The sequence below is a fragment of the Octopus sinensis genome, linkage group LG19, assembly GCF_006345805.1.
Source record: "Octopus sinensis linkage group LG19, ASM634580v1, whole genome shotgun sequence".
NCBI classification, from domain to species: domain Eukaryota; kingdom Metazoa; phylum Mollusca; class Cephalopoda; order Octopoda; family Octopodidae; genus Octopus; species Octopus sinensis.
The window spans coordinates 46096481-46121179 of record NC_043015.1 but is presented as its reverse complement, the minus strand read 5'-3'; the positions used below and the strand labels follow the sequence as shown (position 1 = coordinate 46121179).

The 24699-nt window shown below is 43.0% G+C and overlaps 2 protein-coding genes across 2 annotated transcripts in view; both read left to right on the top strand.

The window, feature by feature from the left end:
• Window positions 1-8459, top strand: part of LOC115222068 (putative GPI-anchored protein pfl2) — a gene marked incomplete at its 3' end in the record, with an annotated part of 63568 nt that extends 55109 nt beyond the window's left edge. Inside the window, exons 18-19 of the mRNA XM_036511194.1 lie at window positions 4686-5835; window positions 7174-8459. Coding sequence (XP_036367087.1) covers window positions 4686-5835; window positions 7174-8459 — 2436 coding nt within the window. The remainder of the gene's footprint in view (window positions 1-4685; window positions 5836-7173) is intronic.
• Window positions 8460-8480: 21 nt separating this feature from the next.
• The window catches only part of LOC118767207 (SWR1 complex bromodomain subunit bdf1-like), a 54854-nt gene continuing 38635 nt past the window's right edge, over window positions 8481-24699 (top strand). Inside the window, exon 1 of the mRNA XM_036511455.1 lies at window positions 8481-8717. The gene's annotated coding sequence lies outside the window, so the exon portion shown is untranslated. The remainder of the gene's footprint in view (window positions 8718-24699) is intronic.

Below are 24699 nucleotides of genomic sequence, written 5' to 3'. Positions count from 1 at the left end.
CGTAATAATGAAGGGTGAAATTAATTAATTTGGAATAATTATCAATTACACCAAGTAGTCTTCGGCATGTAAAAGCCTCATTCGAGGAAAATTTAAGTAATACTAAGCAATAAAGGGTATAGCAACGAATTGCCTTACCACATACCGAATTTAGAAATAGCAGTCAAAGAGTTATTTAATATTTAATTCTTATGCTTTCCTAAAAACTTGATTTCGAAACGTACGTCCGTAGATAACTTAAAATTGTATGATAGATTGCCGTCAATTCATTCTCTCTTACCTGTTTGTGTCTGCCTTCCAATTGCTGTTTTTACTGAGATCTCCCTTTTTAGTAGAAGAAATAGCTATAACTCTTTGACTGCTATTTCTAAATTCGGTATGTGGTAAGGCAATTCGTTGCTATACCCTTTATTGCTTAGTATATATATATATAGTGGTGAGACTGTAGCGGATTTATTTCTAGCATATGGGTGTCCACATAGTAGTTTCCCTCTAATATATATGTGTAATACAATTTTACTGAACTGGTGTGAAATCGATGTTAATTGAATTAATATCTAATTTCTCACTGTCATTTTAAATAAATATGTATATATGTGTGTGTATATGTTTGTGTGTCTGTGTTTGTACCCCCCAACATCGTTTGACAACCGATGCTGGTGTGTTTACATCCCTGTAAATTAGCGGTTTGGCAAAAGAGACCGATAGAATAAGTACTAGGCTTACAAAGAATAAGTCCTGGGGGTCGATTTCCTCAACTTAAAGGTGGTGCTCCAGCATGGTCGCAGTCAAATGACTGAAACAGGTAAAAAAAGAGTATAATATGAAATTTTACTTACGAAATGAAAAATGAATACTGCTGCACACTGTAGCTTCCCTTTCCCCTCTGTATTTTTTTTTTGTTTTTCTCAGACCTTCCTCTCTTGTGCAGTCAGTAAGTCTGGTAACTTATTCCACACCCTCACTCTTTCAGTCGCTAAGTCTGGCAGCATTTTCCCACCCATTCTCCTGTTTAGTTGTCATTCAGTTCAGTGCAAAGGTGAAAATACTTCAGCACCCCTCTTCTTTTCCCTTTAACTTTCTATTACTTACTCCTCAGTTCTCTCTGTCTTTCTCTCTCTCTCTCTCTCTCTCAGAATCTGTCCTTAGATTTCTTTTATTTTTCTCATTAATTGTGTCTGTCCATATTTAGATCTTTAGTTGTATCTTTTTTTTCTTTTTCATTAGCCAATTCTCACCCTCGCTCACCCCCTCACATCCCTCGCTCACCCCCTCACATCCCTCACTCTCTCTCCTCTATCCCTCTCCCTCTTTATGTTAACCGTCTTTTATCCTTGCATTGTTAGATACTTTCCTCACCTCTGTTCCTTGGTTTTTGTTTATCTGATGAGAAACATGCAACCGAAACAACAAAGTAAACATACAACCCAATTCTCTATTTTTCAGTCATAAAATATTTTCAGAAACATGTTCACAACATACAATCTCTATATATAAAAACGGCAAAATGTCTGCGTGTGTGTCCTTTATACAAATCCACAATTTTTCAGTTAGAGGGCTCGCACTTTCTATGGTCATTTAAAACCGTCCAAGGGTGGTCGTGCACATCTTTACATTTCCCCAGTCAGCCCGCAAAGCCATTAAAAAAATCAGTAGAAGTGACTTTTTTGTGAATTTTCTATCCACAACCCAATCAAAATGCCCGAAACTTGATACACCAGTTGAATGCCAGCTAGCTGTATGTGATTGGTCGGAGATTTGGACAGTACTCGCGTGTATGTGCACACGCACGCAGCTGTATCTGCATGCACTAGCACTATGACCCAGTGTTGCCGCGTCATAGTACTAGTTAATTTATAATATAGGAAATTATAGGTAGTAGTATTTCAAAATCAAAGGGTGCCTCACACTGAACTCAAGGCTTTCTATTATGTTGAGTAAATAGTGTAGATCATGTATTATTCTAGCTCTTTCTGTGTGTGTGTGTGTGTGTTAGATCATAATTTCAATGTTCATTTTTGCATAGTTGCTTTGGTCAACAATTATTTTATGTTTGTGCGCAGTTGCATTTTGTGAGTGATTGATTTGTGAAAGTACCGCTTTTTGCCATATGCATTTGTGCACATAGGCACTGACAGTCCCCAGGTTGTGAAGGAGTTCTGGTCTTATGTTTGTCTGTTAAGTGGGAACATTTAGGTGCAGTTTGCATCTAGTGTTGGTTAGTCAAATGTTTGTCTTGGTGTGTCGTGTAAATAAGACTTAACCTTTCATTACTGTATTTATTTTGAGATGCTCTGTGTATCTTTCAATTACTTTAAATATAACAAAGAATTTAGTAAAATAACTTAGTTATCATTCAGCTAGTGTTAGGAACATAAATTGTGACTAAGGTTTGGTGGAAGATTTTAATTAAAAACTTATGAAAACAAGACATTTGTACTACAGAGCCAGAGGCGGTTTCAGCCCGGCTGGTATGAAAAGGCTTAAGACATTTTAAACATAAGAAGGCATGTAAAAGCACCCACTACACCCTTGGAGTTGTTGGTTTTAGGAAGGGCACCAAGCTGTAGAAACCATGCCGAATTGGACTGGAGTCTGGTGCAGCCCCCCAGCTTTCCAGTTCTGGTCAAGTCATCCAACCCATGCCAGCATGGACAATGGACGTTCAGTGGTGGTGATGATGATGTTGATGATGAATGACATTGTTGGAACCTGGTGCAGATCCTCTTGCTTACCTGTTTCAGTCAAAGCGTCTAACCCATGCCAGCATGTAAAGCAGATGCTAAATGATGATGATGTTGATTTCATAATTGCAGTAGTTGTAGTACATGTAACTACAGTGTTTGTTATTGAGGAAGAGAATGAGTGTTTGTGTGTGGGAAAGTATAAAAAAAAAAAACTCATTCATTTTTTTTAGCATTTAAATTGGCCAAACCCAGCTCAAGTATTCTACCTGGTTTATGTTCAAACCAAGTGGCCAGATCTGGCCTCTAACTACTTACCCTACAATGTCATTCTAAAAATAAACAGTCACATCATCATCATCATCGTTTAACGTCTGTTCTCCATGTTAGTATGGGTTGGACAGTTCGACCGGGAATCTGGGAAGCCAGAAGGCTGCACCAGGCTCCGGTCTGATCTGGCAGTGTTTCTACAGTTGATGCCCTTCCTAATGCCAACCACTCCGTGAGTGTAGTGGGTGCTTTTTACGTGCCACCGACACAGGAGCCAGGCGAGGCTGGCAACAGCCATGATCAGATCGGTGCTTTTTACGTGCCACCGGCACGGAAGCCAGTCAAGGCGGTGCTGGCATCGGCCACGTTCGGATGGTGCTTTTTACGTGCCACCATTGAAATTTCAAAATTATGAGAAAATGCATGATTAATTCAAAACAATGTTAATAAATAAGCATTGCATTTGACAGAGTGATGCAAATGCTGAAGAGTTAAAGAATCACTAAATAGTCAAAATAGAAAAACGAAGATAATGAATGCTTTTGTTCCCATTAATGTCTTGCATCCTGGAGAGATCATACATGATTCATAACTAAGATGAACATTAACCTTTCTGCATTCAGATTACTCTGTCAAATGTAATGCTTATCAAAATCAAATTCGATGACTGGCGTCCGTGCTAATAGGGTGCAAAGAGCACCATACGAGTGTGATCATTGACAGAGCGGCTAACCGGCTTCAGTGCCAGTGGCACTTAAAAGGCACCATTTGAGTGTGATCGTTACCAGCGTCACACTACTGGAACTCGAGCCCCGTGTTAGTAGGGTATTAAGAGCACCATCCGAGCGTGATCGTTGCCAGAGCAGCTATCTGGCCTCCGTGCCAGTTGCACGTAAAAGGGTACCATATGAGTGGGATCGTTACCAACGTCGCCTTACTGGCACCTGTGCCGGTGACATGTGTAAAAAGATTCGAGCGAGGTCGTTGCCAGTACCACCTGACTGGCCCCCATGCCAGTGGCATATAAAAAGCACCCACTACACTCTCGGAGTGGTTGGCGTTAGGAAGGGCATCCAGCTGTAGAAACTCTGCCAAATCAAGATTGGAGCCTGGTGCAGCCATCTGGTTCGCCAGCCCTCAGTCAAAATCGTCCAACCCATGCTAGCATGGAAAGTGGACGTTAAACGATGATGATGATGATGATTGTTTTGAATTAATCATGCTTTATCTTATAGCTTTGAAATTTAAGTGATATGATTATAGGCGTAGGAGTGGCTGTGTGGTAAGTAGCTTGCTTACGAACTACATGGTAGCGGGTTCAGTCCCACTGCGTGGCACCTTGGGCAAGTGTCTTCTACTATAGCCTCAGGCCGACCAAAGCCTTGTGAGTGGATTTGGTAGATGGAAACTGAAAGAAGCCCGCCGTATGTATGTATGTATATATATGTGTATGCATGTATGTGTTTGTGTGTCTGTGTTTGTCCCCCCCAACATAGCTTGACAACCGATGCTGGTGTGTTTACGTCCCCGTCACTTAGCGGTTCGGCAAAAGTTTTGCTCGACTAAAGGCGGTGCTCCAGCATGGCCGCAGTCAAATGACTGAAACAAGTAAAAGAGTATATACAAAAATTAATAAATAAGTATACCGATACATTGTAGGGTCTTTTATGCTTTTAGAGTTCATATGTAAATGAATAAAATAATGATAAATTTATTTTTTTATTTTGCCAGGTGGTTCCATCGTCTGTGACAACAGGTACTTCGACGACAGGTACCAACACTGTTCAGACCGTCAGCCAGAGCAGTACCAGCAGCAACACCTCTACCACCAACACCAACACCACCACGACCACCACCACCTCTGTTGCAAGCACTCCGGTTGTTGCAAAGCAGATCATCATCTCGAGCCACACTCAGGACAACAGAATATCGAGCACTGTCGGTGGTGGGAGTGGCAGTAGCAGTGGCGGTGCTGGTGAGAGTAAGGACAGTAGCAGTGGTAGTGGTGGTAGTAGTGTCAGTGGTGGTAGTAGCAGCAGTGGCAGCAGCAGTAGCAGTCTTGTTGACAACAGCAGCAGGCCTTCGACCTCATCGTTGCCGCTGACCTCGGTCATCTCGGCATCAACTTCATCTTTGGTGCACATGCTCGGTGCTTCTTCTACTTCTTCTTCTTCTACCACCGCGTCGTCGTCTTCCTCCTCCTCTCTCCTTCCTACATCTCTCTCCAAAACCACCACTACTGCCGCCGCCACCACCACCACAACCAAAACCACAACGGCCACCACTGCCACCACCACCACCACTACGACTGTCTCCGTTACTACCACCACTAGCACTCCTGCCTCCTCTGTCACCGCTACCACCACCACCACCAGCTCAACTTCTCCATCTAAACCACTGGACCTTCTGAGCAGCTCACTTGCCCAGGCTCAAATTGATTTGGACACATATCATTTCATTGAGGAAATTGAAACGGACGTGCCAAGCCAAGTGACCACTCCAAAGAGCAGCAGTAAAACAAATAATAATAATAATAATAAGAGCAGCAGTGACATTAGCAGTAGCAACAGTAGTAGTAGTAGTAGCAGCAGCAGCAGTAGTAGTAGTAGTAAAAGTAAAAGTAGTATTAACGTTATTAGTACTACTTCGAGCGGCAACAATAATAGCAGTAGAAGTAGTAGTAGTAGCAGCAGTAGTAGTAGTAGTAGTAGTAGTAGTAGTAGCAGCATTACCAAAGGGACGAAAGAGAGCCCCACGTCCAAACCTACATCCAACCCTCTGCTGGCTAAAATCACCACGTCACCCTTGGTATCAACGGTTTCAAACGCAGCCAGGAAAAGCAGTGCTTCAGGACTAGACAATCCTTCTAAAATGAACTCAGGTAAGGCTGTCTATTTTGTTGTTGCTCTTTTGTTTGTTTGTTTGTTGTGCGAAGCGGTCTTCGTCCCAGAGTGTAGTGGGAGAAGTCCGAAACGTGGTCCTTTGCTATTCGTAAGACCCGCAGAAGAGAAAAAGCAGGTCAAACCCCCCCAGACACTGAGAGCATCGACGGACGGATGGATGGATGAATGCGCATCCAGGCTCAGCGGATGGCGTAGGAAGTCGGGGACAAGAAACAGGAAAAAAGAGTGAGGGAAAGAGTACACTAAGGGGTCGCCACCCCACCCCCTGTCGGAGCCTCGTGGAGCTTTAGGTGTTTTCGCTCAATAAACACACACAACGCCCGGTCTGGGAATCGAAACTGCGATCCTCCGGCCGCGAGTCCGCTGCCCTAACCACTGGGCCATTGCACCTCCACTTGTTGCTGTTTCTGAGCACTCCACAGACACGTGTACCCTTAACATAGTTCTTGGGGAGATTCAACGTGACACAGAGTGTGACAAGGCTGGCCCTTTCAAATACAGGTACAACAGAAACACTAGAACACAAACATTTACATACACATATACTCACACAGAGTTGAAACGCTGTTTGATTTTTTTTTTCCATTCTAGAATTTACATCGTCCCACTACCAGTTTGCCATCACCCCTTCATTTCTCATTCATGTTTTGTGATGGAGAAAAACACAAGAGTATTATTATTATTATAGTAGATTCCACTTGGCTCTGAAAACAGTTTGGGAATGATTTGTTAACAGGGATTCTCAGTATAATGTTACCAATGTTTTTTTTTAAATTTTGTCTTTGTTCAGAGATTTTCATGTTGGGATATGGAAGTTAGACATTCACACAGACACATGCATGCATGCTCACTAACACACATGCACATATATCATTTCTACAGCCGAGTGAACTAGAGCAACGTGAAAATAAAGTGTCTTGCTCAAGGACACAACACGCAGCCCGGTCAGGGAATTGAACTCACTACCTCATGATTGTGAGCCTGACATTCTAACCACTGAGACATGTGTGTGTGTACATACGTATATATGTGCATGCATGTATGTATGTGTGAGTGTGTCTGTGTTTGTCCCCCTCTGCTGCTTGACAACCGGTGATGGTGTGTTTATGTCACCATAATTTAGCAGTTTGGCAAAAGAAGGTGATAGAATAAGTACTGGGCTTTAAAATAGATTACCGGGGTCGAGTCATTTGACTGAATCTTTCAAGATGCTACATGTTATGTGCTGTGTGTAAATTCATTTGTAAATATATGTATCAATATATGTCACATGATCTGCAAGTTTCTAATTATCTTGTTCTTATTTTTTTCCTTAGATCCAGATGTAATCTGTTTGAAAGAAACTATTAACCTCACATCCGAGCCCGTTTCATTGTCCCAGGCTGTTACAAGTACCACGTCTTCATCGACAGTTTCTTCTACTCCTGTCTCTAAGTCATTCCTGAAGGGGAGTGCTAAGCAAGAATCGTCTTCATCTGAATCCTCTCCGCCTGTCATAACCATCACGACGTCCCCCAAGAGTGTCTCAGCAAAAACCTCCTCTCCAGAGACAATCGCAAAACTACCCCTAAACATTTTCCAGGTGAAAACCGTGCAGAAGAAATTAAGCAGTGTGTCTACTCAACAGGGAGGTCAGCAGCAACAACAACAGCATCAAGTGGTGGTGATCACTAAAGAAAAACCTTCGGAGAAACGCCTCTGCTCATCAAAGATTGACATGAAAGACGTAAGAGTGCATGCCATTACCACATCGACTCAACTAAAGGATTCTAATGCAAAAATTCCAAAGAAATCTTCCCCGACAGGCGTTGAAGGAAAACTCGGTGAAAACCCAAACAGCCTAGCTGAGGGCAAATCTCTGGACAATATTGGTGCTAAACCCAAAACCACCTCGTCCAAAGTGGTGGATGTCTCCTTAACAGAGATCAAAGATTACAAAAAGTTAAGAGGCACAGGCAGCATGAACACTTCGCCAGTGGACGCAGTCAAGATTCTCAAGAAGCTTGTGAGTCCCACAAGCGAAGCGGGAAAGGGCGTGTCTGCGACCGTGTGCGTGAACACGGTTCAGAAGAAAGTGGTGCCAGTGACTAGTTCGATGTCGCTGAGCAGGAAACTGGACACGTCAGTGGGCGGTTCAATTCTCAGCAAGCCCTCCCCGCCGAAAGTAACTGTGAAGAAGATCGACTCGCACACTGTCACCGTGTCGAAAGTTCTGCTGGAGGGCCGTCGTTCCTGTAACAACAGCAAAGATATCGTTCTGTCGGCGATTCCGAAACGAAGCGAAGAGATCAAGAAGTTTCCTTCGGTTTTGATCAACAGTTGCCAGAAAGAATTGGTCACCAAATTAAAACCGCTCAATAAAACATCAGCCCAGCTCACTACTGCTGAAAAGACTCTTAAACCGGTGTCATCGTCTATTTCAATATCCACATCATTATCTTCATCATCATCATCCTCATCATCGCCATCATCATCATCTGCATCATCATCATCTTCATTGTCAACATCATCATCATCATCATCACCCTCATCATCATTGTCATCATCATCATCATTATCATTATTAACATCCTCATCTTCCTCTCGTTCAGCATCATCTTCATCCTCCTCATTATTGTCATCGTCATCATCATCAACAACAACAACAACAACTGCAACATCAACAAAATCATCATCACAGTCATCAACATTATCATCCTCATTGCCATCGTCGTCTTCGTCCTCATCCACACCATCGTCAACATCTTCATCAACCTCACTAGTAAGAGTGTCTGTGCCAATCTCTTGCATAACTAGCTCCACACAAGAAAACAGAGGAAGTGTGCTCAACAAATCCACTAATTTTGAGAAGCAGCGGCTGGTACGTAGCTTTTTTTCAGCTTTTTTTTATGTGTGTGTATATATGTGCATACATATGTATATATCTATTATATAAAATCTGTTCTGTCTGTCTGTGTGTGTGTCTTCTAGGATCTTGGGCATCCTCTGTCCGATTGCGCTCAAATTTGATATGTAGATACCGATGGTTGCCTTTCATCCTTTCGGGGTCGATAAATTAAGCACCAGTTACGCACTGGGGTCGATGTAATCGACTTTATCCCTTTGTCTGTCCTTGTTTGTCCCCTCTATTTTTAGCCCCCTTGTGGGTAATAATGAAATAGGTATCAGGGCGTGTATAAGTCTTGAAAAAAATTATAAAAAATCGATTCCAGGGAGAATGCGATCGATAAAGCCGTGGGAACGTGCGTTTGTACGTGCAAGTACATCAGCTGTTGCAATCCATACTACGCGTACGCGAGAAAAATGCACGGTGTCTCAAATTTAGGTTAAATCCGTGTTTCTCGAAGGGGAGGCCTATGGGACGGTTGGACAAGTTGTTTTGAGAAAATTTGGTTTAAATGTTTGACAACTCAGTACTCTCCATTCGATGGGGGGGACGTTTTGCTCATATATATGCATGGTTGTGTGTGTGTGTGTGTATATATATATATATACAGCGCCATGATAGATCGTTAGCCACTACACACATTTTTTTCTCTCCTTGTTTTTTCTGTGTCCCTTTCTGTAGATGAGCGTAGGCTCGAAACATAAAAGACTTTTTCTATTCCTGAGCGCTATACTAATACATCTGTTTGTTTTGTACACCACCTGTCTTCGTCTTTTGTTTTTTCCGTAAACTCTCCCTATATATATATATATATATATATGATTCTATCACTCTGAGAAAGTTTCTAGTTCGAATCACACGTGTCTCGAGATGTGCCGAAGATTTTTTTATTTTGGATATATTTGGGGTACTTAGTGCTTGCTTTTTCCATGGGTATGAGTAAGTATTTCACTTATATCTCGTGTATATGCCGCTGAAGAGGGGAAAATTTTCTTATGAATTAACCCCGAAATTGGACCAATACGGTAATAACGAATTTTTTAGAGATTTCTATCGGTTTGTTTCAAGACATAAATTATAATGGTTATCGACAATTTTTTGTTTCGGCATATTTGGCATTAGAATTTTTCTTCTGCCCTTATCTTGTAAATTATATATATATATATATATATATTATATATATATATATATATATACATACATACATACATGCATACATATAAACACATGTGTGTATATGTATATAATTTTCAAAGCAGTTTGAGTGTTGTAAACAATATTGATCACACACACATACACAATGCTAGTTCACTGTTTGGCTGCGATATGAGGTGAGAGAATCATCTCCAACACTTTAAAGCTCATGCTTTGTGTATGTGTGTTCGATATATATATATACATGTTCATTTGAATGATAAAATCAATGAAAAGAATATATCTCAGTATGTTATGTATGAAACTACATAACATGCACAGGTATTATGAAGAAATATGACAAGAGCACTTGATACATATAGTTGAGTAAAATGTGGCCGATGCCAGCGCCGCCTCGACTGGCTTCCGTGTCGGTGGCACGTAAAAAGCACCATCCGAATCGTAGCCGAAGCCAGTGCCGCCCTGACTGGCTTCCATAAAATGCACCAATCCGACCGTGGCCGATGCCAGCCTCGCCTGACACCAGTGCAGGTGGCACGTAAAAAGCACCCACTACACTCACGGAGTGGTTGGCGTTAGGAAGGGCATCCAGCTGTAGAAACTTTGCCAGATAAGACCGGAGCCTGGTGCAGCCTTCTGGCTTCCCAGATCCCCGGTCGAACCGTCCAACCCATGCTAGCATGGAGAACGGACGTTAAACGATGATGATGATGATGATGAGTACTTGCTGGTACTTAATTAATTATGATGCCAAGTTTCACGTTACAGAAAGGAATACACAGTATTCTTTTGATCAGATTAAAATTATAACTTCAGTTTATTGAACTAATGTGAAGTGGTGCTGTAAACTTCCGTTTTTGGGTATTCCCTGAAAATGTATTATTTATCGTAGCTCGTTACTTGTCAACTTTAGTTAAAAGAGTTATTTTTCTTGGGCTGGTGTAAGGTGATAAATATGTGTGTGTGTGTGTGTGTGTGCTTCATCAAAAAAAAAAAAGGACAACAACAACAAAATCAAAACTGTTTGAAAAGTGGGGGCATCAGTCAGTTTATAACCTTGTGCGAGTCAGAATGACAAGTTAGTTTCATAATGGTAAAAGGGTAAAGAATCCCTTTGGCCATGAATGACCATGGGATTGCACAAGTCTCCTAAGCACATGTCCAGGCAAGGTTGATTATGGGAGACCAGCAGTCATCCATGCATCCGAGTTTCCCCTCTCCACGCCACTGATGTTATCCAAGGGAAAAGCAAAGGCCGATACAGCTTGGCACCAGTGATGTCGCCACTCATTTCTATAGCTGAGTGAACTGGAGCAATGTGAAAATAAAGTGTCTTGCTCAAGGACACAACTCACAGCCCGGTCAGGGAATCGAACTCACTACCTCATGATTGCGAGCCCGACACTCTAACCACTGAGCCATGTGCCTTCATAATGGTGGTGTGGAAATAAATGTTAAAATTAGCAGGTGACAGGAAAAGTGGGTATGTAGGCATAACTGTGATTAAAATGCTTGCTTTGCAAGTACGTGGTTTCAGTGTTTTACTCCCACTATGCAGCACTTTGGGCTATTGTCTTCTACTATAGCCTTCAGCCAGCCAATTCCTTGTAAGCAAATTTGGTAGGTGGGCGCTGGCATCGGCCACCATCTGAACGTGGCCAATGCCAGTTCCGCCTAGACTGGCTTCTGTGCCGGTGGCATGTAAAAAGCATTATCCAAATCGTGGCCGATGCCAGTGCCGCCTTGACTTGCTTCCGTGCCGGTGGCACGTAAAATGCACCAATCCGATCGTGGCCGTTGTCAGCCTCGCCTGGCACCTGTGCAGGTGGCACGTAAAAAGCCCCCACTACACTCGCGGAGTGGTTGGCGTTAGGAAGGGCATCCAGCTGTAGAAACACTGCCAGATCAGACTGGAGCTTGGTGCAGCCGCCTGGCTTCCCAGACCCCGGTCGAACCGTCCAACCCATGCTAGCATGGAAAACAGACGTTAAACGATGATGATGATGATGAAACTGTGGAAGCCCACTAGATGTGTGTGTGGCTGTCCGACTGTGTTTGTCCCTGACCCCTGCTTGATAACCAACATTGGTTTGTTTGTGTTCACATAATGTGGTTCAGTGAAAGAGATTGATTGAGTAACTACTGGGATCAATTTTCTTCACCTGAAACCCTTCAGGGCAGTGTCCAATGACCGAAACAAATAAAAGGACAAATAAAACAAATAGTTAGTCGCAGGGGTGCCTGTGTGGTAAGTAGCTTGCTTACTGCGCATGCGTTAGTCGATTACTTCCACACTGAACGCTGTCAAGATGTGCTTTTGCAGCGATCTTAAAGTGAAAAAATTTTGAAGGTGCAATTATAAGGTAAAACATTTGTTTTTCGGGGATTCAGTGGTTTGGTCATTGTCAAGTGAATAATTTATAAGTATTTCTAGAATTTTTACTGGTGGACCTCTTTGTCTGATTTCCCTTCTATGGTGTTGGAAATTATGTGAGCCCTCAATCACTCTACCGTGTTTTCAGTTTATCTATGAATGAAATCGATTTATGTCCTTGCTGTCAATCACCAGTAACAACAATTTGTTTCTTTTTTATATATATAATATATATATATATATATATATACAGGCGCAGGAGTGGCTGTGTGGTAAGTAGCTTGCTAACCAACCACATGGTTCCGGGTTCAGTCCCACTGCGTGGCATCTTGGGCAAGTGTCTTCTACTATAGCCCCGGGCCGACCAATGCCTTGTGAGTGGATTTGGTAGACGGAAACTGAAAGAAGCTTGTCGTATATATGTATATATATATGTGTGTGTGTTTGTGTGTGTGTCCCTAGCATTGCTTGACAACCGATGCTGGTGTGTTTACGTCCCCATAACTTAGCGGTTCGGCAAAAGAGACCGATAGAATAAGTACTGGGCTTACAAAGAATAAGTCTCGGGGTCAATTTGCTCGACTAAAGGCGGTGCCCCAGCATGGCTGCAGTCAAATGACTGAAACAAGTAAAAGAGTAAAAAAAGAGTATATGTTAGTTTAAACTTAATCAGAGTTAGTTCCCTTAGTACCACTACCAGTTACCAATTATCTTAATGAGGAGGAAAAATTGTTAGATTCTGTATTCTTACAATTAAAAAAAAAAAAAAAAGAAGTGTTTCTCCTTTTCATTATGATTGTCCTCTTTACTATCACCACCACTAATAATTTTTGTCAGTTAATTAATCTTGTTATATTGTTATTTTAGAAAATTTAACACAGATGGTATTGATCGATCCCAGTCAATTCTGTTCAGATAAATGTGGTCCAATGACTAAAACTCATTTTTAACTTGATGTTCAAACAAATATTTCACCACCTATCCGTGTATCTCATCGACATTGTGAACATCCATTACAAAAATTAGATATTTTCAATTGTGTGTTTGCTCTTCAATATAGTGCTCTAAAACTACATCCATTGCACTTCACTTAAGTCTTTCAGTGTTTTAATAATAATGATGAGTTTTTGTAATTCTGGCACAAGACCAGCAATTTTAGGGGGTGGGCTAAAGTCGATTACATTGACCTTAATGCCCAACTGGCACTTATTTTATTGACCCCGAAAGGATGAAAAACAAAGCTGACCTTGGTGGAATTTGGACTTGTGTATGTGTGATCAATATTGTTTACAACACTCAAGCTGCTTTGAAAATTATATACACATACACACACATGTTTATATGTATGTATGTGTGTGTATAAATATATATATATATATATGTATAGGGAGAGTTTACGTAAAAAAACAAAAGACGAAGACAGAAGAAATGCCCTTAAACATTGCATCTGATGTGCTCGTGATTCTGCCAACTCACTGTTTTCATAATAATAATAATAATAATAATCCTTTGAAATCAGAATGTGAAGACGGATGAAATGCTTGCTAAGCATTTTGCCTGGCATGCTAACATTTCTTATTTCTTTATTGCCCACAAGGGGCTAAACATAGAGGGGACAGACAAAGGGATTAAGTCGAGTACATTGACCCCAGTGCGTAACTGGTACTTAATTTATTGACCCCAAAAGGGTGAAAGGCAAAGTTGACCTTGGCAGAATTTGAACTCAGAACGTAGCGGCAGACGAAATGCCTTATTGCCCACAAGGGGCTAAACATAGAGGGGACAAATAAGGACAGACAAAGGGATTAAGTCAATTACATCGACCCCAGTGCGTAACTGGTACTTAATTTATCGACCCCCGAAAGGATGAAAGGCAAAGTCGACCTCGGCGGAATTTGAACTCAGAACGTAGCAGCAGACGAAATGCCTCTAAGCATTTCGCCCGGTGTGCTAATGTTTCTGCCAACTCGCCACCTTTAGTAATAATAATAATATTAATGATAATCCTCAAGGAATCATTAATCTGCCAAATGCAATGCTTATGCATTCACATTGCTTGGGATTAATCATGCATTATCTCAGAGCTTTGGGATTTCAAAGATGTGTTGTGTTTATTTTTAGAATGACATTGTAGGGTAGGTGTGAGAGACCAGATCTGGCCACTTTGACCATAAAGCAGGTAGAGTATTTGGGCCAGATTATATCTGGTTTAAATACTAAAGAGTTAAAGATTTTTACTTTAACAAACACCTGTGATGCAATTTAATTGATTAATTAATTGACCTCACTTTATTTTATTTTATTTTATTATTTGACATTATTTTTAAAGTTTGGTTAAATTTGTCTTGTTTTGTTTTCTCTGTTGGAAAAGTTGGCTGAAAGATTTTGAAACTTGATCAATCTGTGGTCAACAGACATATTGATGATTGGTTTTCCTGCTAGATTGAAGATTAGATGCACAGCAGCTGTGTTTATCAACCTCTAAAAACAGAATAATAATCATCATCATCATTTAGCGTCCGCTTTCCATGCTAGCATGGGTTGGACGGTTCAACTGGGGTCTGGGAAGCCAGAAGGCTGCACCAGGCTCCAGTCTGATCTGGCGATGTTTCTACAGCTGGATGCCCTTCCTAACGGCAACCACTCCATGAGTGGAGTGGGTGCTTTTTACATGCCACCGGCACAGGTGTCAGACGGAGCTGGCAAACGGCCACGGACGAATGGTGCTTTTTACGTGCCACCGGCATGGGGTCCAGGCAAGGCTGGCAACAGCCACGATTCGGATGGTGCTTTTTACGTGCCACCAGCACGGAGGCCCGTCGGGGCGGCGCTGGCAATGGCCACGTTCGGATGGTTCGCTTACGTGCCACCGGTACTGGTATCACAGCTACGATTTCCATTGATGTTGATCGATTTCGATTTTGTAATTCTTTTATTGGCCACAAGGGCTGACAAAAATTAATTAAAAACATGAAGGGACAAAACAGGACGAAAGGTTACAAAGGGTTTTGTCCGTTTTTAAAAAAAAAGGTCCGTGTAAAAAACAGGTTAACAAAAGAAAATAAGTAACAATTTAAAACTCCCAATAGGGGAGGCGCTTCGAAAAGGTTACTCATGGAAAAACCCATAAAAGCCACGGGATCCTGGTCAAAGGGGTGGTGGGTAGAGAGCCCTTTTCTCCTTTTATAATGCCTTTTTATGCTACAGGTGTATCCTCAGAATTGGTCCGTTTATACTGGCCATTCTTGCGACATTTACCCACCTTTACTCTTTTACTTGTTTCAGTCATTTGATTGCGGCCATGCTGGAGCACCGCCTTTACTCAAGCAACTCGACCCCGGGACTTATTCTTTTTGTAAGCCCAGTACTTATTCTATCGGTCTCTTTTTGCCGAACCACTAAGTAACGGGGACATAAACACACCAGCATCGGTTGTCAAGCAATGCTAGGGGGACAAACACAGACACACGAACACACACACATACACATACACGATGGGCTTCTTTCAGTTTCCGTCTACCAAATCCACTCACAAGGCTTTGGTCAGCCCAAGGCTATAATAGAAGACACTTGTCCAAGGTGCCACGCAGTGGGACTGAACCCGGAACCATGTGGTTGGTAAACAGGCTACTTACCACACAGCCACTCTTGCGGCTATGAATTTATTCTGAGTAATTGTCAGTCTGTTTGACCAAGGGACCAGTTAATGAATTAAAATAACCGAATAAACCTTTGATGAGGATGTCTGTTGATGTATCTCTCTCGTATATGTTTAGTGGGACTGAACCCGGAACCATGTGGTTGGTAAGCAAGCTACTTACCACACAGCCACTCAGTAAGCTTGCTATCAGACAGTATAAAAACAAAATCACTTGTGGCAGAGAATGTGTGTGAGAGAGAGAGACAGAGACAGAGGCAGAGACAGAGACAGAGACAGAGACAGAGGCAGAGACAGAGGCAGAGACAGAGGCAGAGGCAGAGACAGAGGCAGAGGCAGAGACAGAGAGACAGAGGCAGAGACAGAGACAGAGACAGAGGCAGAGGCAGAGACAGAGACAGAGAGAGAGACAGAGACAGAGGCAGAGACAGAGGCAGAGGCAGAGACAGAGGCAGAGACAGAGACAGAGGCAGAGGCAGAGACAGAGAGAGAGACAGAGACAGAGGCAGAGACAGAGGCAGAGACAGAGGCAGAGACAGAGGCAGAGACAGAGGCAGAGACAGAGACAGAGGCAGAGGCAGAGACAGAGACAGAGGCAGAGGCAGAGACAGAGACAGAGACAGAGAGAGAGACAGAGGCAGAGGCAGAGACAGAGGCAGAGGCAGAGGCAGAGACAGAGACAGAGAGAGAGACAGAGACAGAGGCAGAGACAGAGGCAGAGGCAGAGACAGAGACAGAGAGAGAGACAGAGACAGAGGCAGAGACAGAGACAGAGGCAGAGACAGAGACAGAGACAGAGAGAGAGACAGAGACAGAGGCAGAGGCAGAGACAGAGGCAGAGGCAGAGGCAGAGACAGAGACAGAGAGAGAGACAGAGACAGAGGCAGAGACAGAGGCAGAGGCAGAGGCAGAGACAGAGAGAGAGACAGAGACAGAGGCAGAGACAGAGACAGAGGCAGAGGCAGAGACAGAGACAGAGGCAGAGGCAGAGACAGAGACAGAGGCAGTGTGTGTTTTTGTGAGGATATCAACTTGATTTTTCTGGCCACTTTTTGTGTCTGTGTTTTTTCCGTTCTACTTCATTCACCTGCTCGGCACCTCTCTCTCATGACAGCCTTGCCCTCCTCCTCCTCTTCCTCCTCCTTGTTACAGTCTCTATATTGTAAAAGTGGGGGGGAGGGGCAGTTCTAGTCTTGCTTTATTCTTTTCTCTCCCCTCTCTCTCTCTCTCTCTCTTTCTTTCTCGTATAGCCTTTTTTTTTCCCTGCTAACCTTCAGTTCTTTTCTCCTGGCAATTTAATCTTCATTGATTGATCAAGCGCTCGCTCGTATATATATATATATACACACACACACACACACACATACGCTTCCTGTTTCGTCTGTAACTATGCGTGGAGGTGTTCAAGCCTTCATTTCACATTACCTGTCCCAATTTTGACATTTCGGCGCACCTGTCTCATGCAATCTTTCCTTCTCTCTTTTCTTTCCTCGTGCCTCATCCTTTTCTCTCCTTTCTCCCCTCCCTTTTGTCTCTCTCTCCTTTCTCTCCCTCTCTCTTTTCTCTCCTTTCTCTCTCCTCTCCCTTCTTTTCTCTCCTTTCTCTCTCCCCTCCCTTCCTTTCTCTCTTTTGTCTTTCTCCTTTCTCTCCCTCTCTCCCTTTTATCTCTCTTTCTTCTCTCTCTTTCCTTTTTCCTTTCTCTTTTCTCTCCTTTCTCTCTCCTCCCCTTCCTTTCTCCCTTTTGTCTCTCTCCTTTCTTCCCTCCTTTCTCTCCCCTCTCTCCTTTCTTCCCTCCTTTCTCTCCTCTCTGCATATCCCTCTCCCTTTCTCATATATTCCTTTTGTATTTACCTTGTCACACATATCTATCTGACAGTGTAAGTACCACCAGTAAAACACATTCAATCTAAACACTGAATCGAACAACTTTCCAGCAAACACACACACACACACACTCTATGTATTGTTGCAGTTGTTTTCCTATACTTAAAGGTTACATTTACCTTTCATTCTTCCAGAGGGTGGAGACGATAAAACAAATACCAGAAAATTAATGGGGTTGGTAACTTAGTTGTTTCCTTTCTCAAAGTTTGTGGCTTTGGGTTAGTGCTAGAAACTTTTTTTTTAAGCACTCCGTCGGTTACGACGATGAGGGTTCCGGTTGATCCGAATCAACGGAACAGCCTGCTCGTGAAATTAACGTGTAAGTGGCTGAGCACTCCACAGACATGTGTACCCTTAACGTAGTTCTCGGGGATATTCAGCATGACACAGAGAGTGACAAGGCTGGCCCTTAGAAATACAGGTACAACAGAAACAGGAAGCTAGAAACTATTGCTATTAGCAGCAGTGGTTTGCCTGAATCTTTAAGGGTCGGGGACAAAATATCTTCCGGCACTCGTTACTGTCATTTACATTCTGAATTCAAATCTCACCGAGTTCGGCTTTGTCTTTTAGTCCCTCTGGTAATCAACAAACTAGAAGTATCAGTCAAAATACTAGGGCTGAGTTAATGGACTACCCCACCTGTCCTCACCTCCCACTAAATTTGAGGTCTTATTAATGGAACATGTCTTTTTTTTGTTTTTTTTAAATGAACTTGAATTGCACTGAATTGAAAAGCTTTCACTTATTTGCTAAAATAGTACCAGATGTGTACTAGTAGTGGTTGGTTCAGTCAGCTACTACAATGACGTTGTTGTCGAGTCTCCAAGGCAACCCTGATTGAGCAGGGTTTAGCCCTTTAGCATTTAAACTGGCCATATCTGGCCCAATTACTCTACCTGTTTTTGACATTCAAACCGGTCATGTGTAGCCTCTCATACCTACCCTACAATGGCTGTGTAGATACAGAGCGTGTGTTGATACCAGGTGATCTTAAGTTCTATCTCACTTTGTGGCACCTTGAGAACATGTCTGCCACTTTAGCCTCTGGCTGACTAATAGCTTGTGAAAAATTAGTTGACAAAAAGCTGCATGGAAGCCCATCTTATATATATATATATGTGTGTGTGTGTATATATTGGCCTGCGCGCTTAGCCAGCGTCATTTGAAGGCTAAAACATTGTGAGCAGCGATATGTAGCAACATCTGATAGTCTGGTCGGTCACGGTGATCACAGTGATATGTATGTATATATACATATATGTGTGTGTGTATATATATATATATGTGTATATGTATGCATATATATATATATATATATATATATATATATACACACATATACATATATGTGTGTGTAGATATATATATATATATATATAATATATATATATATACACACATATACATATATGTGTGTGTAGATATATATATATATATATATATATTATATATGTAAGTATGAAAAAGCAAAATTGCATATTTGCAATATTTTCTTTAAAAATGCATATTTTAAAAGTTTAATGTTTGTTTCATATACATGCATGCATAATACATACATACATACACACACTCACATACAAATAAATACATGCATACACACACTCACACAAATACATACATGCACACACACAGAGATACATACATACACACACACACTCACACAAATACATACATACACATGCAAATAAATGAATACATACATACACATGCACACACACGCATATACATACATACACATACATACATACATACCCACATATACATACACACATACATCGACGAACGACAGGGACCTTCTCTTTGTGGCTGGTGATTCATCGACGAACGACAGGGACCTTCTCTTTGTGGCTGGTGATTTCAATGGGCATGTTGGACGACATGCTGGGGGCTTCCATGGCGTACATGGAGGCTACGGTTATGGTTCCCGCAACGAGGAGGGAACCAGGCTGCTGGAGTTCTGCGATGCGAATAGTCTTATGGTCTGCAACACTAACTTCAGGAAACAACAAGCCACCTGGTCACCTACCGATCGGGCCGGCATACTAGCCAAATCGACTACATCCTTGCCAGAAAAAGGGAAAGATGGCTGCTTATAAATGCCAAAACCTTCCCAGGCGAAGAATGCACCCCACAACATAGACTGGTAGTTAGTGACTTTAGGATCAGGACTAAGAGGGCGACTAGAAGACGACCAACATGGAGAAGAAGGGTCTGGAAGCTTAAAGCCCCTGCGAATGGACAGAGATTTAGAGATATGTTACTTGAAGCCTTTGACGAAGTGGAAGGGGGTATAGCTACACATGGGGTAGAAGACAACTGGACGTTTCTGAGGGACAACCTGCTGAAAGCCGCTGACCAGATCTGTGGCTGGTGCAAAGTCCCCTTAAGACCCAAAATAACGTGGTGGTGGAACAATATTGTTGACAGGGCTATTAGACAAAAGAAACAGGCTTGGAAGGCCTGGAAGAACGGTGGTAGCAGGGAAGGGTATCAGACTGCCAGAAGGGAAGCTAGGAGACAGGTCTATCTAGCCAGAGGGGAAGCAGATAAGAGAAAATTTGCCAATGTCCTGCGCCGTGAGGATGAAAGACTTGGGGTATTTCGTGTTGCAAGACAGTGTGTGAGAGAGAATCGTGATGTGGTAGGAGAGAAATGTGTTCGCATGGAGGATGGTTCACTTGCGCTAAATGAGGATGCAAAGAGAGAAGCTTGGAGACGCCACTATGAAAGGTTACTGAATGAGGAAAATGAATGGGATAAAGAGAGTCTGCCGAATGTTGACCCTACAGAGGGACCAGCTATCCGAGTTGATAGTTCCGTGGTAGCTAAGGCAATTAGAAGCATGAAGACAGGGAAAGCCCCAGGCCCATCAGGAATTACTGCAGAGATGCTCAAAATATCTGGCAGTGTCGGCTATAACCTAGTCACCCGTATAGTCAACCAGGTGATACACGAAGGAGTCATACCCAATGACTGGTGCAGCAGCATACTAGTCAACTGCTACAAAGGTAAAGGTGATGCCCTAGATACAAATAATTACAGAGGTATCAAGCTGTTGGATCAAGTAATGAAGGTTACGGAGAGGGTCATAGCCCAACTAATTAGAGAGAGAGTTAGTTTAGATGAGATGCAGTTTGGGTTCGTGCCAGGGAAAAGTACCACTGATGCTATATTCCTGGTAAGGCAGCTGCAGGAGAAATACCTAGCCAAAGATAAGCCCCTGTACCTGGCTTTCGTTGACATGGAGAAAGCTTTTGATAGGGTCCCCCGATCCCTTATCTGGTGGTCAATGAGGAAACTAGGGATAGATGAATGGCTGGTGAGGACTGTGCAAGCCATGTACAGAGATGCCGTAAGTAAGGTTAGGGTTGGCAACATGTACACAGAAGAATTCAAAGTAGAGGTTGGGGTCCACCAGGGTTCAGTACTCAGCCCCCTCCTATTTATCATAGTACTCCAGGCAATTACGGAGGAATTCAAGACAGGCTGTCCCTGGGAGCTCCTCTACGCTGACGACCTTGCTCTTATTGCTGAGTCACTATCAGAACTGGAGGAGAAGTTCCAGGTGTGGAAGGAGGGTTTAGAATCAAGGGGCCTTAGAGTCAACCTAGCTAAAACCAAAGTACTAATAAGTAGAAGGTAGACAATCCACAAATATCTTCAGGAAGATGGCCCTGCTCGATCTGTAGGAAAGGTGTAGGTAGAAACTCTATAAGATGTACCCAGTGTAAGCTATGGACACATAAGAGGTGCAGCAATGTCAAAGGTAGGCTAACTGGGAAGATAGTTTTTGTATGTGGCAGATGCTCGGGTGCATTAACCTCCGAAAATCTGCAGAAAACAACTTCCGTCACTTTCCAGGGGGAAAAACTAGAAGTAGTTGATAGCTTCCGTTATCTAGGTGACCAAGTCAGTAGTGGGGGTGGGTGCGCTGAAAGTGTAACTGCTAGAATAAGAATAGCCTGGGCAAAGTTTAGGGAGCTCTTACCTCTGCTGGTGACTAAAGGCCTCTCGCTCAGAGTAAAAGGCAGACTGTATGATGCGTGTGTACAAACAGCCATGCTACATGGCAGCGAAATATGGGCCTGACTGCTGAGGACATGCGTAAGCTCGTGAGGAATGAAGCCAGTATGCTCCGATGGATGTGTAATGTCAGTGTACATACTCGACAGAGCATTAGCACCTTGAGAGAAATGTTGTACCTAAGAAGCATCAGTTGTGGTGTGCAAGAGAGACGATTGCGCTGGTATGGTCATGTGGCGAGAATGGATGAAGATAGGTGTGTGAGAAAGTGCCAATCCCTAGCAGTTGAGGGAACCCGTGGAAGAGGTAGACCCAGGAAAACCTGGGACGAGGTGGTGAAGCACGACCTTCGAACTTTAGGCCTCACTGAGGAAATGACCCGAGACCGAGACCTTTGGAAATATTCTGTACGTGAGAAGACCAGGCAGGACAAGTGAGCCCAGCCCACTTATGAATGCCTTTCCTCCCTTGGACACAAAGACCGGTTGAGGCAAGCGAAGTCGATATAGAACCTCATCCGACGACAGACACCCATGCCAACCCCCCATGCTTGCGAAGACATGTTGGGGCAAGCAAAATCGAAATCGAAACCGAATTGAACCAGCCAGGATCCCTGGCCTGGTGGTACGTAAAAAGCACTATCCGACTCGTGGCCGTGGCACGTAAAATACTCCAATGCGACCGTACGACAGGCACCCATGCCAACACCCTTTGCTTGTGAAGACATGTTGGGGCAAGCGAAATCGAAATCGAATTGAACCAGCCAGGATCCCTGGTCTGGTGGTACGTAAAAAGCACTATCCGACTCGTGGCCGTGGCACGTAAAATACTCCAATGCGACCGTACGACAGGCACCCATGCCAACCCCTTTGCTTGTGAAGACATGTTGGGGCAAGCGAAATCGAAATCGAATTGAACCAGCCAGGATCCCTGGTCTGGTGGTACGTAAAAAGCACTATCCGACTCGTGGCCGATGCCAGCACCGCCTCGACTGGCTTCCGTGCCGGTGGCACATAAAATACCCAATCTGACCGTGGCCGTTGCCAGCCCCACCTGGCACCTGTGCAGGTGGCACGTAAAAAGCACCCACTACACTCACGGAGTGGTTGGCGTTAGGAAGGGCATCCAGCTGTAGAAACATTGCCAGATTAGACTGGAGCCTGGTGCAGCCTTCTGGCTTCCCAGAACCCCGGTCGAACCGTCCAACCCATGCTAGCATGGAGAACGGACGTTAAACGACGATGATGATGATGATGATATATATATATATATATATGTGTGTGTGTGTGTGTGTGGTAGATATATATATATATATATTATTCTTAAACAAAAATGTTGTCGATAGTGACTTCAAAGTTTCAACCAGCTTAGCCATCATTGGTTGGCCAACATTTCAAAGCCGTTGTCAGCAACATTCTTGTTGAAGAATAATAAATTTGTATTCTGCTAACGTACAGAGTAACCCCGTGTAAAATTAGAACTGCTTTTATTATAACTGAACATATAAATAAATATTAATCATCATCATCATCATCATCATCATCATCATTTAATATATATATATATATGTGCGTGTGTGTGTACATGTATAAATATTTACATTTTGCATTTTACATGTATGTCCTGAGGTTAATAAATCGATGACGTTTGCTGACAATGTCTGTCAAAACATCATCTTCTAGCTTTGTGCTTTCAAAGTCGAGTGAAATGAAATAATCTGTTTTCTTAAAAAAATAGATAAGGGCAAGTGACATCAAAGGCATCCAACAGTAGAACAATACCACGATAATATTGATATTATCGTCCCACGAAGGTGATGACAAGGTGCTTCGGTGATTTGCTGTGCTTGAGAAAACTCATCAAGCTAGGTGAAATCATAGTTGTGGCCAGCGTTGGTGACACATAACAGCTTCCTTGCTGGTGACGTGTGCAAAAAAAAAAAAGCACCTTTGCCAATGACATATAAAAGGCACCCGTGCTGTGACACATGAAAGGCCTCCACTACACTCTCGGAGTGGTTGGCATTAGGAAGGGCATCCAGCTGTAGAAATCAAGCCAAATTCAGACTGGAACCTGGTGTAGCTCTCTGGCTTACCAGTTCCAGTCAAGCCATCTAACCCATGCTAGCATGGAAAGCGGATGTTAAATGATGATAATGAACTGCAAGATAGTGGAAACTGTCAGTGGTTTCTTCATCATCATCATCAGCACAGTTTAACGTCCGCTTTCCATGCTAGCATGGGTTGGACGATTTGACTGAGGCCTGGCGAACCAGATGGCTGCACCAGGCCCCAATCTTGATCTGGCAGAATTTCTACAGCTGGATGCCCTTCCTAACGCCAACCACTCTGAGAGTGTAGTGGGTGCTTTTTACGTGCCACCGGCACGAGGGCCAGTCAGGCGGTACTGGCAACGGCCATGCTTGAAATGGTGTTTTTTAACGTGCCACCTGCACAGGAGTCAGTCCAGCAATGAGGGCCCAGTCAGGCGGTAAGGCAACGGCCACAAAAAAAATTTATTTTTTTTTTGCACACAAATAAAAGTGAGAACAGAAATGGGTTTTGAAAGAATGTCCTGCAAACTTAATCAAGATAAGTTGTGTCACTCGAGAAGAGCAGATGTTAAACTCGCAAATATGACGACAACGATAATAATTGTTGTGTTTTAAAGTGGAAATTCCTAGCTAAATCCCCTGCGTCTGTAGTCTAATCAACTTAAATTGTTTCACAAAACAATTTAGTCCTTTGTTTCCAGCACTTGCTTCCTTTTGACTCCTCCAAACAAATGATAGAAAGTAATGGTGGTGTTGGTGGCAATAGTGGGGGGGGGTATAGCAGCAGCAACGGTGGTGGTGAGGT